The sequence below is a fragment of the Emydura macquarii genome, unplaced genomic scaffold (assembly GCF_026122565.2).
Source record: "Emydura macquarii macquarii isolate MOO-44397 ecotype Brisbane River unplaced genomic scaffold, CSIRO-AGI_Emac_v2 contig_1568, whole genome shotgun sequence".
Taxonomy (NCBI): domain Eukaryota; kingdom Metazoa; phylum Chordata; order Testudines; family Chelidae; genus Emydura; species Emydura macquarii.
In genome coordinates, this window is record NW_027131705.1 from 96,774 (window position 1) to 112,278 (window position 15,505).

General features: G+C 38.9%; 1 protein-coding gene across 3 annotated transcripts in view; it reads left to right on the forward strand.

Moving 5' to 3' along the window:
- The window catches only part of CTNNA2 (catenin alpha 2), a 689,583-nt gene that overhangs the window by 82,035 nt on the left and 592,043 nt on the right, over positions 1 to 15,505 (forward strand). For all 3 annotated transcript variants that reach the window (XM_067555203.1, XM_067555205.1, XM_067555204.1), the window contains exon 2: positions 5,044 to 5,150. In XM_067555203.1, the coding sequence (XP_067411304.1) occupies positions 5,049 to 5,150 (102 nt within the window). In that variant the 5' untranslated portion in view covers positions 5,044 to 5,048. The remainder of the gene's footprint in view (positions 1 to 5,043; positions 5,151 to 15,505) is intronic.

Here is a 15,505-nt window from a genome sequence, read left to right on the forward strand (position 1 = left end):
AGGCAGGTGTGTTATAACCATATACATTTATTTAAGGAATTATATAGCTTTTCAGATTTTTATTAATAGTACATTTTAGTATATTAGAAAATAATGAATGATATATTGCTTGTTTACTAGATAATTAACTTTTAATTCATGAATTGTGTCACGCTGCATTGGGATAGTAATTGGAATTTAATTAAACACACAAAATAGCTTATGAAATTTATTTTTATTAAATAAAACAACCTTAAATGTTTTGAGTGCATGAAGTTTTCTTATAAAAACACATTTTAAATTTACAGCTAAACAATTTATTAAAGGAACAGGGGGATTAACTGTAGACGGTGAATTAAACTGATTATTTCAGGCCAGCCTTAGAACATTTTCAAAAATGCCTGGATGAAAGTGATTGAAGCTTAAGTTTCTACTCACCTATGTCTCTTGAAAATGAGACAACAGTCTTTTAAGTTATTTAAGCTGTCCTTTAAATTGTTAAAACTAGTAGATCCCATTCCCTCCCTCCTCATTTTTATTCATAGAATGAAGGAGAAAGACAAGTTTTCCTGCTTTTTCAACACTCAGTTCATGTCTCAGCTTTGAATGAATTAATCCAAATGAAGACAATATTATTTCTATGCCTGTAGAAGAGGCTACTGCTGTCAAAAGATGGTTTAGTGCTTAAACAAACTCTTGTTCCAGGTGCTTAGCTAGTGATTTCATTCAGTTCAGTGGTGTGACTTCCTTTAAAACATCTTCAGCAAACATGTTTCACTTGCGTGGTTCACCTCCAGCCTGGAATTTATTATGGTTTGCATGACTAATGGGTAATAATTAGATGCCCATGTCATATAACTTCTATTTCTTCTTCAGCAGTTAGGCATCTACCTGATATTTTGGATTGAGAATATTGGCAAAAAAATCAGCTGGAGTAATTGATTGATCCATCAGCTTCTTTACTGCCTGCAGTTTCTTATTGGGTATTTCTTTCTTCAATGTCTCTTGAAATTCTTTGTAAATTTAAACAGCATCAGCAATACAGCAGCAATCTTTCTGCAGTTTGTCCAAGGCTATGGAAATAGGTTTCAGTATATTCAGCATATCTTCTAGGTTTCTCTGTTAGTCCGATGTTGATTATTTTGGCTGTGATAGTTCCATATGTTTTGTCATAATTTTTCTTCACAAATTGTCATCAGAATAGGCCAGTCCTTAATAAATAATTCAAAATAGTCAACCACTGAATTCCATTGTACATCTTAGGGGAGAATTAGTTTGGATCCTCCTGCTCTCTTTGGTGAAACTGGAGCAAAGTGGTTTTGGCAATGTTTTCTTTTATTCCTAGAGTTGTATTTAAGTCTTTTGCAAAAAGATGCGTCACTGAGCCCATATGTTTCAGGTTCAGGTTCCCTTTCGTGGACTCAGAGCGGCCTGAAAGGCCTTAGCTTTAGGAGTGTGGGTCTCTGGAAGCAGAGGAGTTGCCTCAGCTGAGGGGCGGGGGTGACTGAACAAGAATACAAACAGGGCTTTTTAACTGAAGAAATATGGCTCATTTATTTAGTCATTAATATTAAGTAAAGAGCATAAACATAAACAATACAAACATGAAACCAAAGAAAGATACAAAGGCCTAATATTTTTCTATGCATGCAATCATTTATCATAATACACAATTCTATTATTGGTTATTTTATGTTTACAGACAGATATTCACTTGTAAACTCTCAGTTATTTACAGACAGATGGTCGTTTGTAAAATCCTAGTTACTTTTCACAGACAGATAAACAGACAGATGTTCATTTGTTATCTTAAAGCAAGTGCTACTTTTATACGTTACCAAAAGCGCTTCTCTCCTTAAGCCCCTTAGGCCGAGTCGACTCTGATAAGTGTTAGCCATCCCTTGGATGCTGCTGGTTCATAGAAGGGCTCAGTCCAGCTACCGAGGATCCCAGCACGCTGCAGTCCGAAGTGCCACTGACTTTCGGGTGTTTAAATACCCTCAGGCTGGTCACCAAACTGATCAGCTTAATCAGTATGTAACCAATTAGTGAACAGTGTCACTTTTGCTATCAGTATGTAACCAATTAGTGAACAGTGTCACTTCTGGGTCAGTATCATGATCAGTGAGCATTTCTGCTGAGGCATCCTGACTTGTAGCCACTTTCAAGTGTTATTTAGCTGGGTGTAGTCAGCTCTGGTCAGCTTTTGTTTTTATGTTTGCCCTCTATTTGTGCTGTGCTAGTGCCCGGACAGCCCTTATCAGGTCCTTCCAGCCCTTTTCCCAAGCTATATACTTTACTATTCTATCTTAAAGCACAAAACCCATTAACTATTCTTTCTATATTCTACGCCTTCAAGTTTCAGGTTTCCTTCATTATCCTCTTCTAGATTTCTCCTCATCTTTGCTACATTTGCAGCATTCTCACATCTGACACTTGAATTTTTGTTCACAGTTTTATAGGTTTTACTGCTATTATTTTTAAATAGACTTCTGTGTGGGCATTTCCTGATGTATCAATCGTTTATGTAAGATAGACAACGTCATCTTATCCTAGAATCATAGAATATTAGGGTTGGAAGGGACCTCAGGAAGTCATCTAGTCCAAACCCCCCTGCTCAAATGTTCTCTCACAGGCACGTATTATTGGATCATTGTGTTCAGTGCTCCACCCTTCAAGCCTGAGATTAATGGATTTCCCATCAATGTTTTTTTTGCACACTTTTCAATTTTCTTCATGTACACTGAATCCAGCCAACTTCCAGCAATGTCTGCTCTGCTAGGTGGAGTGTAGCCTAGTCATAATGATTGAACCATGTCAATTAAAATTTTTGTTCAAAAACTAACTAAGGCAAAGGTTCTGAAAGGAAGGCCTCTGATTGATAGGGATGACTGCAGGTGGTTTTAACTATGAGAAAGAGATGTCTTTAAAAAGAGCCAACAAGAACTTTCCCACCGCGCATACCAGTATTATCTAAAAAATTAGGGCCTAGGTGACCCCAGATGCAAAGGAAAAAGTGTTGGTCAGCAAGATGGAGGGGAAGAGATCGGGAGGAAAGGATTTGGGAAGAAAGGAGATTGTAAATCTTATCTGGATTAAGACTAGAAATAAAGGTGCACTGTCTCAAATTGTTTTTTAGCTGAAGTCAGTAATTGGCAATGACAACACTTGCTTGTTAAAATGTTCATTGCTAATACCTGCCTGCCCACAATAGAGCTGACCAATATGGGCTTAAGCATTCTTGGATTTAATTTATTTGTAAGTATCTTGATCAAATGCTTATGAATGTTTTGTTAGTGTTTGGATGTAGTACATTGCTTATTATTTTAGGCACCTTTAGAGCAATTGTATAAATACCATTCAGCCTTTAGATTTAATAAAGGAATTTATGGTTAAAATGAGTGTTGTGATAATATCCTGCGTAAATAATAATAATAATTCCAACACCACCCTACCCCAACCCCGAAAAAACAAAGGAACTAAAAACAATCCAAGATATCTGCTTTTGTAACCCATCTGCCTTTTGCACTGTAGTGTTTTATTTGTTTAGAGACAGAGAGGGAGGCTCTTGAGAAATTAATTAATTTGTTTATATCTCTGCTTGTGTACACATGTAAGGAGACAGAACAAGGCCATTTTCTTGAAGTACCCAGACCCATCCAGAAGCAAAAACTTGCTGGACAGACCAGTGTTTTTTCCATGAGTTGGGGAGTATATTTCCCAGGTGGGTGGGGTCATAAATATTCAAGAAATCTAAATAACTAGACTTCATGCCAGCGTTCTCTTTGCAAAATGTTTGCAAACAGGAGGGGAGAGAGGGCTGTTTTTGCATGTGCAAATTATAAGGAGCATGGATTAGTGGGGTACTCCTGTACTACACTCTGCTTTCGTATTGATTTATGAAGTATTTTAGGTAGTCTTTGGAGAAGATAAAAATCTCCTTGTCTCTTATGAAATGCGTTTGGCCTGTATTTACCTACCTATGGTTTTGAGTGGTAGTAAATTGGCACTGCAGCTCTCCTGACTGACACAGTGCAAGCCCTTCCTATTACATCAGATGTTGGCTGGTGGTGAGCAATACTTGAAGTACTAAGTAATTACTATGGATTGCACACTTCAGTGTTTGTGCCTGAATGCCTTTGCTTTTGAAAGTTTAAATGTGCCTTTTATATTACTCAAATACATTCTTTTGAGCTTTAGTGTAGGCAGTAATTAGTCTGGATTAAGAAAACCGTTTTAAATGTCTGGGTTAATTAAAAATAGAAGGCATGAATCTGATCTCAGCTATACAACACATTGTAAAACATTGTTATTGCTACTTTTATTATTATGTGTATATGGCAGTGCTCATGCCATGCTAGGCACTTTTCAGACATTTAAAAAGCAATGCAATGAGCTCACTGTCTACAGATAGGTAGGCAGATAGAGTTTAGAGGAGGAGGAAAAACAAACGATTGTCTTTTATGCAAGTCAACATAGTACTGCCAACCCCAAGCCTTCAAAAGTTCTGGGGGCCCCAACCCCCAATCATGAGATATTTAAAAAATAATACATTTTATTTCTTTTTATTTGTCTTCTGTGTTTTGAGTCTTTATGGATCACATTTACAAGCTCTTCTCTGCAATGATGAAGGTTCTAAACTTCCTTCTTTTTTTTGATAAATAAATGCTGAGATTTTGTAATTACATTTCTCCAGGAGCTGAGGCTTTGAGGAAAAACACCAAATCTCGCTAGACCAATGATAAAATTGCAAGAGTTGGCAACACTGCAATCTTGATTAAATGTAGATAGTATGACAAAAGTGGGTGTTAAAGAAGGACTTCAGTGAGGGTATGCGGGAAAAGGACCTTGTGAATGAATTCAAATATCTTGTGAAATTGGCTGTGGGTCTTGTATGTATGGGTGGTAGGTAAGTGATGCAGGAATATTTGTTGTATATCATGTGTGCACAGAATATATAAGTACTCCTCTGTGTGTGTGTGTGTGTGTGTGTGTGTGTGTGTAAATATAAAAATACACAGACTGAATGATTTACACAGGTTTATGTAATTTTGTCTGTTCTAGGGAGCATGACTTCTGCAACTTCACCTATCATTTTAAAATGGGATCCCAAAAGTTTGGAAATCCGGACTCTTACAGTAGAGAGGTTATTGGAACCACTTGTTACACAGGTAAGTTGATTGTTTTGTACATTAGTTAGCTGTTGTCTTGAGTGTGATGTTATATCCCAATGTATTGTTATTCTTAAATACTTATATTAAAATAGTGCCTAAAGGCTCCTCATGCTAGGCAGTGTTCAAAAACATATTCAGGGGTTCTTGCTTCAAGAAATTTGCAGTCTACGACAAATATCCTAAAAAGATTACTGGGAGAGGAATAAAATCAGACAAATACGATTTACATATGGCTATAATATATAATGTACATCAGCAATTATTCTTCTAACAATTCAATATAAAGTAAATGCCAAGTATCCTCATTTGTCCCTCAGGTCATTATTAAATGGCAGTTTTCTTACAGACATTATGGCAGAGGTGAGTCTTGGGAGTGGACTGAAGGACAAGGGCTAGGCTTTCTTCTGAGTTTAATACCAGAATGAAAGCTTGCTTCCACAATGAGAGTAAAACTGATCCATTTTTAACTGATCTTTTTACGTGTGGCTCCCCATACTGCTCATGTTTCATGATATCACTTTCCAGCATTATTGCTGCCACCAGAAATAACCTTGTTTTGCTTTTCTATGTTGGTAAAAAGTATTTTATATTTTTTCTTCAAATTACTTTTGATGCACTTTTAGAACGTAAACTGTGGCTATGTGACTTTTGAGATTGCTGAAGTGATCAAATGGGAGTGGCTTTCACTTTACATTCTAATGAACTCTAATGACAAACCTAGAAAAATAAATCTGCTGCTGATGTGGAGGACTGTCTTAAAATCTGCAAGATCCTAACATGCTGAGATGGGGAGCGGAATTAGGTTATGAGCCGTCTTTCACTCTGGTCCTGCTGCTCGAAAGGGAAGACAGGCAGTTATTTATGATGAGTCTGTTAAGCAGTAGGTAGTGTGATTAATCTTCTGAGGGGGAATCTGCAGCTTCTTGTCTGCATCTTTACTAGAGGGTGAAAGGTCTGCCAGACAGGGAAAATTCCAAGGTCTCTAAGAGGATGGTTGAAGACCTCTGACAAAAGCATTATAGTTCCGGTTTGGCTGGGAGTGGTGATTTGAACATGGGTTTCTGAATTTTCCTTGGTGAAGTTTGGTGTGGTTGGGTTTAAGACCAGTAAGAGCCATGTACATAATGCAAATAAATGATTTTGCCAGACCTTGTGATGTAATTGTATTTAATAATAGAAACTGACATGTGCCCTGGAGTCCACCACCCTTTGGATATGGGCAGCAACATGTTGATTTTTTTCACTTGGGCAAACCATAGTACAGTCTAACACAGGAAGGTGAAGTTGAGCCAATTTGTAAATTTCAGAGTTTGTGATGGTCCCTAAACAATGTCTTGATTTAATAGTTTCATAGATTTTGGAGTCCATAACGGGCCATTACATTATCTAGTCTGAGCTTCTGTATAACAAAGATTATAATATTTCATCCAGCCACCCCATTTTGAGCCCAATAACTTGTTTTGACTAAAGCATATCTTCCAGAAAGGCATCCGCTCTTGATCTGAAGACTTCAAGAGATGGAAAATTCACTCCTTCCTTTGGTAATTTGTTCCAGTGGTTAACCACTATCATTGCTTTTTTTTAAAGTGCCTTATTTATAATTTGAATTTGTCAGCCATTGGTTCTCGTTATGCCTTTCTCAGGTAGATAAAAGATCCTGGTAATCCTGGAATTTTCTCCGTGTAAAGGCACTTACATACTGTAATAAAGTCTCTGCTCAATCTTCTTTTTTGATAAACTCAATAAATTGAGCTTCTTAAGTCTCTTTCTGTAAGAATATTTCTTCAGCTTTCAAATAATTTTTGTGGGATTTTTCTGCTTTGCTTATGGCTGGCCTTGCTAATGTGAAATGTTTGGAGCACAGTACATTTATTTTTTAACAGAAACAATAAAAATGATTGCTTTTGAATTTGTTTGACAGTGATGATCCATATCCTTTTCACATATGGAAGGCTTTGTTACTGTGACATCTCATGGTCAATATGGTCAGCGCTTTGCTTTCACTAAAATGGAATCATAGCAGACCCATTGAAAATGATATATGATCTTTTCAAAAAGTTTTGTTACCACTAGATCTGTCCATGCTTCATTAAAATCCCACTCCAGACGGTTCTTGCTAGGTACCTTGTGGCTTCAGTCACTTATGTAAAACCACATTGGCTGGTATTAAATTAGAAACCAAATACGGGCCGCATGTTCACATGGTTAACTATGTCAAGAAAGATACTTCTGTTCTTGACATGGTAGACTCAGTGTTTATCATAGCTGTACATCTAGCAAGCAAGGACAACAGCCTGGTAGATCAACTGAGCAGATATATCAGAACTTCACGAATGGTCGCTATAAAAAATCCATGATAGATAAGATCTTCACCTTGTGCGGGTACTCAGACATAGATTTATTTGTGGCCAGGTAAAATATGACGCGTCATATGTTCTGCTCAAGAATAGGGAGAGAGTCTATTCATATCAGATGTATTTCTCTTCGACTTTGTAAAAGGTCTGCTCTACTTTCCCTTTCATACAGAAAGTGATAAAGAAAAGATAACACAGAACCAAAATAATTCTGACTGACATAGCGTGGCCAAGATAGAAATGGTTCTTAGACCTTCTTCAGTTCTCCAATGGAGTACACAGAGCTCTTCCTGGATTTATTAACTCAACAGAAGGGCAGAATTTAGCACCTGGACCCTCTATCACTGTCCCTAATTTTGAAAAATATTGCCCATTAAAAGTGCAGCAGGCATTGGTAAACTCTACAAAACACTCAAAAGAAAATACTATGATCCCAAATGGAGTCGTTTGTAAAGTGGGCAAGCAAGATATGTAGCTACACCAGTAGCACCAATTCAATATATTCTTGAATATTTAATTCAATTAAATAATTCAGGACTTTTTATATCCCCCTTGAAAGTTGACCTAACATTTATAGCTTCCCATCATGCACTGACAGACAGTAAAGCAGTCTTTGCACATGATACAGCTAAGAAATTTATGAGGAGACTTGTCAAAGGTATCCATCACTAAAGGATCCAGTACTGTCGTAGGATTTCAATTTAATCATTACGCAGTTGATGAAACCTCCATTTGAACCAATGGGAGAGTGTTCTCTGCTCCACCTATCTATCAAAATGACTATAATCATAGTCATAGTCATAACACCAGCTGGATAAATGAGTGAACTAAATGCCCTCATGGCTGAGCCTCCATTCAGTATACTCCACAAGGAAATAAAGGTGCTTCACTCTAATCCTTGATCTCTTCCCAAGTTGGTATCTGACTTTAACCTTAATCAAATGATTCGTCTACCAATATTTTCCCCTAGATCTTACATTCATATAGCAAATCAAAGCTGCATACTTAGTATGCCAGAACTCTTTTAGCATCCTATTTTAACAGAACCAAGACATGTAGAAAAATCCTTTAGTCTTTTCATATGCAAACAATAAGGAACACTTTCTCTTCAGAGAAATAAATGTTAGACTGTAAATAGAGGAAATCTGGTGCCTGTTCCACCTCCTGTAGGGGTTAGGTCACACTCTACAGTGATGGTTAACTCCAGAGCATGCCTCTGTTACAGAGATCTGTACTTGGCTGCTACTTGGTGCTCTAAACATAAATTTACAAAACACTACTCCCTAGACCTAGTGTCTAGATTGGATGCTCTGTTTGGCAGGATAATACTTCAGTCCCTTTTTGATTAGGACTCCAAGACCTGTGTTCCATTCATGAGTTACTGGTTATGAAACTATCCAATGATTTGGATGTGTAGAGGACACTTGAAAAAGAAATGAAGGTTACTTACCCATAACAGGAGTTCTTCAAGATAGACCCTGCATATTCATGCTCCCCACCCACCTTCCCCTCTTCTTTGGAATCCTAAGGGAATCTTGAGGTTCAGGAAATGGAGTAAGGAGCTCAGGCATCAGAGGCAGTATGTACTCTTTCATATCCTCTTACTCAAAATGTTCATGAAGTCAGAGTGCCTGAGTACGAGGGACGTCTGAGTGTTCCAGTGGGCTCTGTTATAAGAAGGTACCATTGTGTGAGCAGCACACACTGACATCCCAATATTGTGAATATGCTTATTGAAGAACTCCGGTTACAGGTAAGTAACCTTCATATACCTTTGTGTGTGTGTGTCTTTCTCTGAGGTCACAACCTCCATTGACAACTGTGTTTCCCAGGAACTATGAAACTGTTAACCTTACAGGTTAAATTTATGAATCAGGAAAGAGTTTTCTAAGGGAAGTGAGAATGGTGTCTTAGATCTCAATATTAGATCTCAATATTTTGAGTGTAACATGAGTTAGTTGTCCATTACTTAGTGTAGTATAAAAACTTTAGTAGATAGGTTATGGTGCTCTTGGGATGTGAGCTCATACCATGTTCTCCCAGCTTCCAGGCCTGCTTGTGTGGCAAAACTATGCCAGTGAGTGATTCTCACCGCAGCTGCATTAAATGTTTGGGGGAGCACATGTAGGTGACAAATATCACATTTGTAGAGAATTCAAACCTTGTTCCGAAAAGGATGGGGCTGCCAGGCTCATGTACTTAGTCATGAAATCTGCATTTTGCCCTCCATTGGAATATTCTCATTTGGAACGGGTACTGAGCATGTTCAAGTCTGTCAGGAGTGCTCTTTGCATTTTAGCTGTGTCTATATACAGACCCTCCGCACCAGCCCAGTACCGAAGAAAAGACTTTGTAAGTCTTTGAAGGATTCAGTACCAGGGCCTTCGAAATCTACAGGCAAGGCAGCAAGTGGAGGCAAAGGCTCTTAGGAGCACTCAAAGAAGAGGCATCCCCAGATACAACCTGCACGCCAAGACAAATTGTTGACTCCGGAGCCCAAAAAGAGCCCATTGAGACCGATCCCAGGACTGGCACAGCTTGTTGTACCACAGGGTCAAGAACCCTTGAAAGTATCATTGACACCCAAGCCTTTCAAGGCAGCTCATAAATTACTTAACTCATTGGTACTGATTTCACCTACAATGCAAAATTCCCACCTGATCCTGATTGAGACCAGTATCGCACAAGGGGAGTTGCTTATTTGGGACTCTCTTGTGCAGCAGTTAGATGAGGGAGCTTCTCAACAGCAACTAGCCTCTTCATCTTTGTTGCCTGATGAGGTGATGGTTACAGAATCTACTTACCCCATTGCCTGATGACTTAAAAGTCAATCAAAACTTATTAAGGAGTGTTACTACAGTTCTGGATATCCTGCTAAAGGAAATGCAAGAACATTTGCACAGATTGGTCGATGTTTTGACCTCTATGGCCCCCTCTATGGTAGCTCTCCTTATTAATGAGGCTATCTCAGAACCATTTTTCCCTTCCCCTCCTTTTGCCAGTTTAAGTGCTTGGTCTTGTATCGCTTTGGACCCATGGATCTTAAACCTGATGTAACAGGTTCACCCTTCAATTTATTTCTATCCCTGCTTCCCACCTCTTTCCTTGTCCCTCTTCAGTGGCCACTCTCACAAGAGCTTGCTACTTGAGGAGTACTTGAGGTACTTTCTACATGGGGGCCACAGAGGACGTTCCCATGTCTTTTCAAGGAAAAGGTTTTATTCCCAATACTTTCTAATCTTGAAGACAAGGGAGGTCTTATGCCTATTTCAGATCTAAGGCAACTAAACAAGTTCCTGAAGAAAACAAAACTCTGGATGGTTGCTCTTACATTTATTATCCTCTCCTTAAATGTCAGGGACTGGTATGCTGCTCTCAATTTAGGGGACACTTACTTTCATGTAGCAATTCATCGGAGGCACTGAAAATTTCTCAGATTCATGATCAACGAATCCCACTACCAGTTCACAATTTGACCTTTTGGGCTTTTAGCAGCCCCTTGCATATTCACAAAATGTATGGCAGTAATAGCAGCATTCTTATGGAGGTTGGGAATCCACGTGTTCCCTTACCTGGACGATTGACAGGTGAGAGGCCAATCCAGGTCACAAATGCACTCCAGCGAAGCTGCTATTCTGTCAGTTTTTCATGTGCTAGGTCTTCTAATCAATACAGACAAATCTATTCTAACTCCAGTTTAAATAGAATCCACTGATGCAGTCCTGGACTCTACACAGGCCAGGATATTCTTGCTGAAGCAGAAGTTCCAACCATTGAGACATTGCACTAGATCTAAAGATCTATCCTCTCACTACGGTTCAAAAATGCCTCAAACTTCTAGGGCACATGGGGCACACACTTACATGATCCAACATGGCGTATTGCTCAATCCCCAACCTAGGGGATCAGTGGACTGCTTCTTATCTGGTCTCTCCTCTTTGACCTGTCTGGCCTGCCCTACCAGGAGTTAGAACTCCTTCTAGCATAGCTCTCAGAGTCATAGGTTCAAGCAAGCCTTCCCACTGCATCAGGGTGAAGTCCTTAGAGAAAGTGTAGTTGGACTGGTGGCTAAAAATCCCAGTGAGAGAAGTCCTAAATCCTCTATGCCCTGCTGGATGAAGTTGGCTATTCACCTAACCCTAACAAGCCCATTCCTGTCTTTTCAGCTTGCTCTTTATAGTACAGAAAACAGTTTCATATTTAAATGTAAACATCAGTCACCTAGTCATTGGTGCACACGTGCACCAAGCATTATAAAATGAACTTCCAGTCCTTGGTCGATGCAGCTCTTGGTTGTAGGTGGTGTCTCTCAATTTCCTTCCTTCCTTTTTCATCTCAACACTTGTTTCAAACAACTACTTGATACTCCCAGTAGTCTGGAATGTGGATTCACTCACTATGCTGTGACTGAGAATGGGGTGATATAGTCCTATGTACAAACTGATCTTCTCTTCTCGTAGGAGCACACCTGAATTTCCCTCCTTCGTTTTCATTTGTAATGTTTTCTAGAGTTTCCTACTTCAGTTACTTCTATGGAAGTTGTATCTGGAGTCCTGTTGCTAGTTCCAAAGCTTCTCAGTTCTTAACACACCCAGCAGTAAAAATCTTCTTTGTTACCTTCATACTGTCTCAAAAATGTTCAGCGCTTTCTGGCAGTGAAAAATCTGGAATGATATATGAATGTCTACGTGAAGATTAATTCACCATGGAGCAAAACTGCCCTCATGGTAATCTTAAACTGGATTCTGTTTTCAAGCTATAATACTCATTCCTCTCCTTTTTCTCCCAGCTCAAACATCAGTCCCAGTCAACCAATACTGCAGAAAGGTAGATGGAAACATCAGAAGTTAAATGATCAAGAATAAAATGACATGGAGGAAAAAATAAACTGTGGCTCCTGAAACAGTCTGAGAGATTATGAACATCACTAAGTTCTACAAGCCATTCCTTACCACTGACTGTATCCTACCCCTAGCTGCACCTACTCGAGCACAGACGGCACCTTGCAGTAGCAAGCAATTTGACTGATATCAGTTGTCTCGGTGAAACTTAAGGCAAGGAATTATTCTAGAAATTCCTGGTTATGTCCTTTGTATCAGGGAGCTCACTGACAGTCAGATTCAAATGAATTAATCTTGAGAAATTAATTCGTTGTTTTTTTCTAAATGTTTGTCAAGAATACTTGTTAGTATCAGCAGGCTTTTTGTTTGTTGTTTTGGCTTGTTGTGGCAGTTGAAGTTTTTAGTGTTAATATGAACTTGTTCTATTTTCTCTAGTGGTTGTGGATGTTTACTCACTGACATTTCCTTTCAAAAAGCTCTAAAATTAGATGTATTGCCTTCTTAAGAAAGTCTTCAGAAAACTCTACCACAATATGGAAGAGGAAGATGGCAATTCATTATTTAAATTTTTTAAATGTTAAAAAGATCAAGATGAAAAATCTTATGTATGCTCTTGCAGAATGTGGACTGTACTCTCCCAATCTATGCAAATATTACTAGGCAACTCAATTACTTACCCTTATTGCATACAAATACACAATCATTTCTGAACAAGAAGAATTTTATACCCTTCTATGTTCACTGATTTTATTCTGCTCAAATGGCAGAGACATAACCTATAGGTGGCAGCAGGTGCATCTACGAAAACTCTGGCATTGTCATAGTGAAGGTTGAATTCAGTTTTGTACTTAAAGCAGGAGTTCCGGCTCGTTGTTTAATACTGAACACAGCATATCTTCCCTAGATGTTCAGCTCAAAATCTTGTAGTAAAACTTGCATTTTCTGAGGTGTTTCAAGAAAAGTGGTGAATTGCTTTCTGATTTCTAATCAATTTAAAAACTGGCTCCCCAAAAAGTTAGTAAACTGTTGGTTTATGTTGTAGTTAGTCCCCAAACATGAATGAGTGTGGGTATCCAGAACAGTGCAGAACGGACAGTACGGGGGAAGTCCTGTGGTAGTAGGGAGTCCAGGGAAAGAAGGAAGGAAGGCTGACATCCCTACTAAGGCAGAATTAAGATTGTGACGTGTTGTCTGTATTGCATAGTGGTGGTTCTAGTAGTGAAGTGTGATTCTCTGGGTGGAGGAATAAACGGCATGTTATATGCCTTAACATTTATTTTCCTTACTTTTGTGGTTTTGAGTTAGATGATCTATGTATAATTTTATACCTAACTCACACATAAGTGGTTTTGCATACTAATAGGAAGAGATTCAGGCAAAATAGGCTTTACTGGTGATATCCCAAATAGCTAAAACAAAACTCATCACAGCTGGCAATAAGCATTTCTTTCTTAAACAACATACTATACATTCAATTAAACAGAACTTACAATGCAATTTGTTAACAGAGCCATCTGGTGACTTCCAGTGGTTATAGAACCTAGGGGCAGTTATTCCGAAATTAAAATTGTTGAATGGGTTATAAAAATTTTGCACAAAGAAGCAATGCAAAAACATATTTAAACTAATTTGTTCTTCTATAACACCAACTAAGAAGCATTTGCCAAATTTTCTGAATATGGGTGCCTAAATCTACATTTAAATACTCCTCGACTCTAAGGTCAGAAGGAACCAATATGATCTAGTCTGACTTCCTGCACAGTGCAGGCCACAGAACCTCACCCACCCACTCTAACCTATGACTGTGTTATTAAAGTCCTCAAATCATGGTTAAAGACTTTAAGGTGTAGAGAATCCATCAGCAAGTGAGTTGTGCCCCATTCTACAGAGGAGGCCAAAAACCTCAGAGCCTTTGCCAATCTTCCCTGGAGGAAAAATTCCTTCCCAAACCCAAATATGACAATCAGTTAAACCCTGAGCATGTGGGCAAGAATCACCAGCCAGACATTCAAGAAAGAATTCTCTGTAATAACTCAGAATCCACCCCATCAAATGCCCCATCACAGGCCATTGGCATATCTACCACCAGTAGTTAAAGATCAGTCAATTGCCAAACTAGGCTGTCTCATCATACCAGCCCCTCCATAAATTTATCAAGCTCAGTTCTGAAGCCATCTAGGTTTTATGCCCCCACTGCTCCCCTTGGAAGGCTATTTCAGAACTTCACTCCTCTGATGGTTAGAAACCTGCGACTAATTTCAAGTCTAAACTTCCTGATGGCCAGTTTATATTCATTAGTTCTTGTGTCCACATTGACACTGAACTTAATTCCTCTCCCTCCCTAGTATTTATTCCTCTGATGTAGTTATAGAGCGCAATCGTATCTTCCCTAAACCTCCCTTTGGTTAGACTACACAAGCCAACCTCTGAGTCTCCTCTCATAAGGCAGGCTTTCCATTCCTCGGATCATCCTTGTAGCCCTTCTCTGCATCTGTTATAGTTTGAATTCATCTTTCTTAAACATGGGGGACCAGAACTGCACACAGTATTCCAGATGAGGTCTCACCAGCACCTTGTATAACGGTACTAACACCTCCCTATCTCTACTGGAAATACCTTGTCTGGTGCATCCAAGGACTGCATTAGCTTTTTTCACGGCCACATCACATTGGGGGCTCATAGTCATCCTGTGATAAACCAATCGCCCAGGTCCTTCTCCTCCTCTGTCGCTTCCAACTGATGCGTATCCAGGTTATAGCACAAATTCTTGTCATTCGTCCCTAAATGCATAACCTTGCACTTTCCATTATTAAATTTAATCCTATTTGTATTACTCCAGATTACAAGGTGATCCAGATCTTCCTGTATGATATCCCAAGCCTTCTCTGTACTGGCAATACCTCCCAACTTTGTGTCATCTGCAAACTTTATTAGGACTTTCCCACTTTTTGTGACAAGATCAGTAATAAAACGGTTAAATAAGATTGGTCCCAAGACCAATCCCTGAGGAACTCGCTTTTAAACTCCCTCCAGCCTGACAGTTCACATTTCAGTATGACCCATTGTAGACCCCCTTAAACCGTTTCCTGTACCACCTTTCAATTTTCATATTAATCTCCATCTTTTCCAATTTAACTAATAATTCCCCATGTGGAAC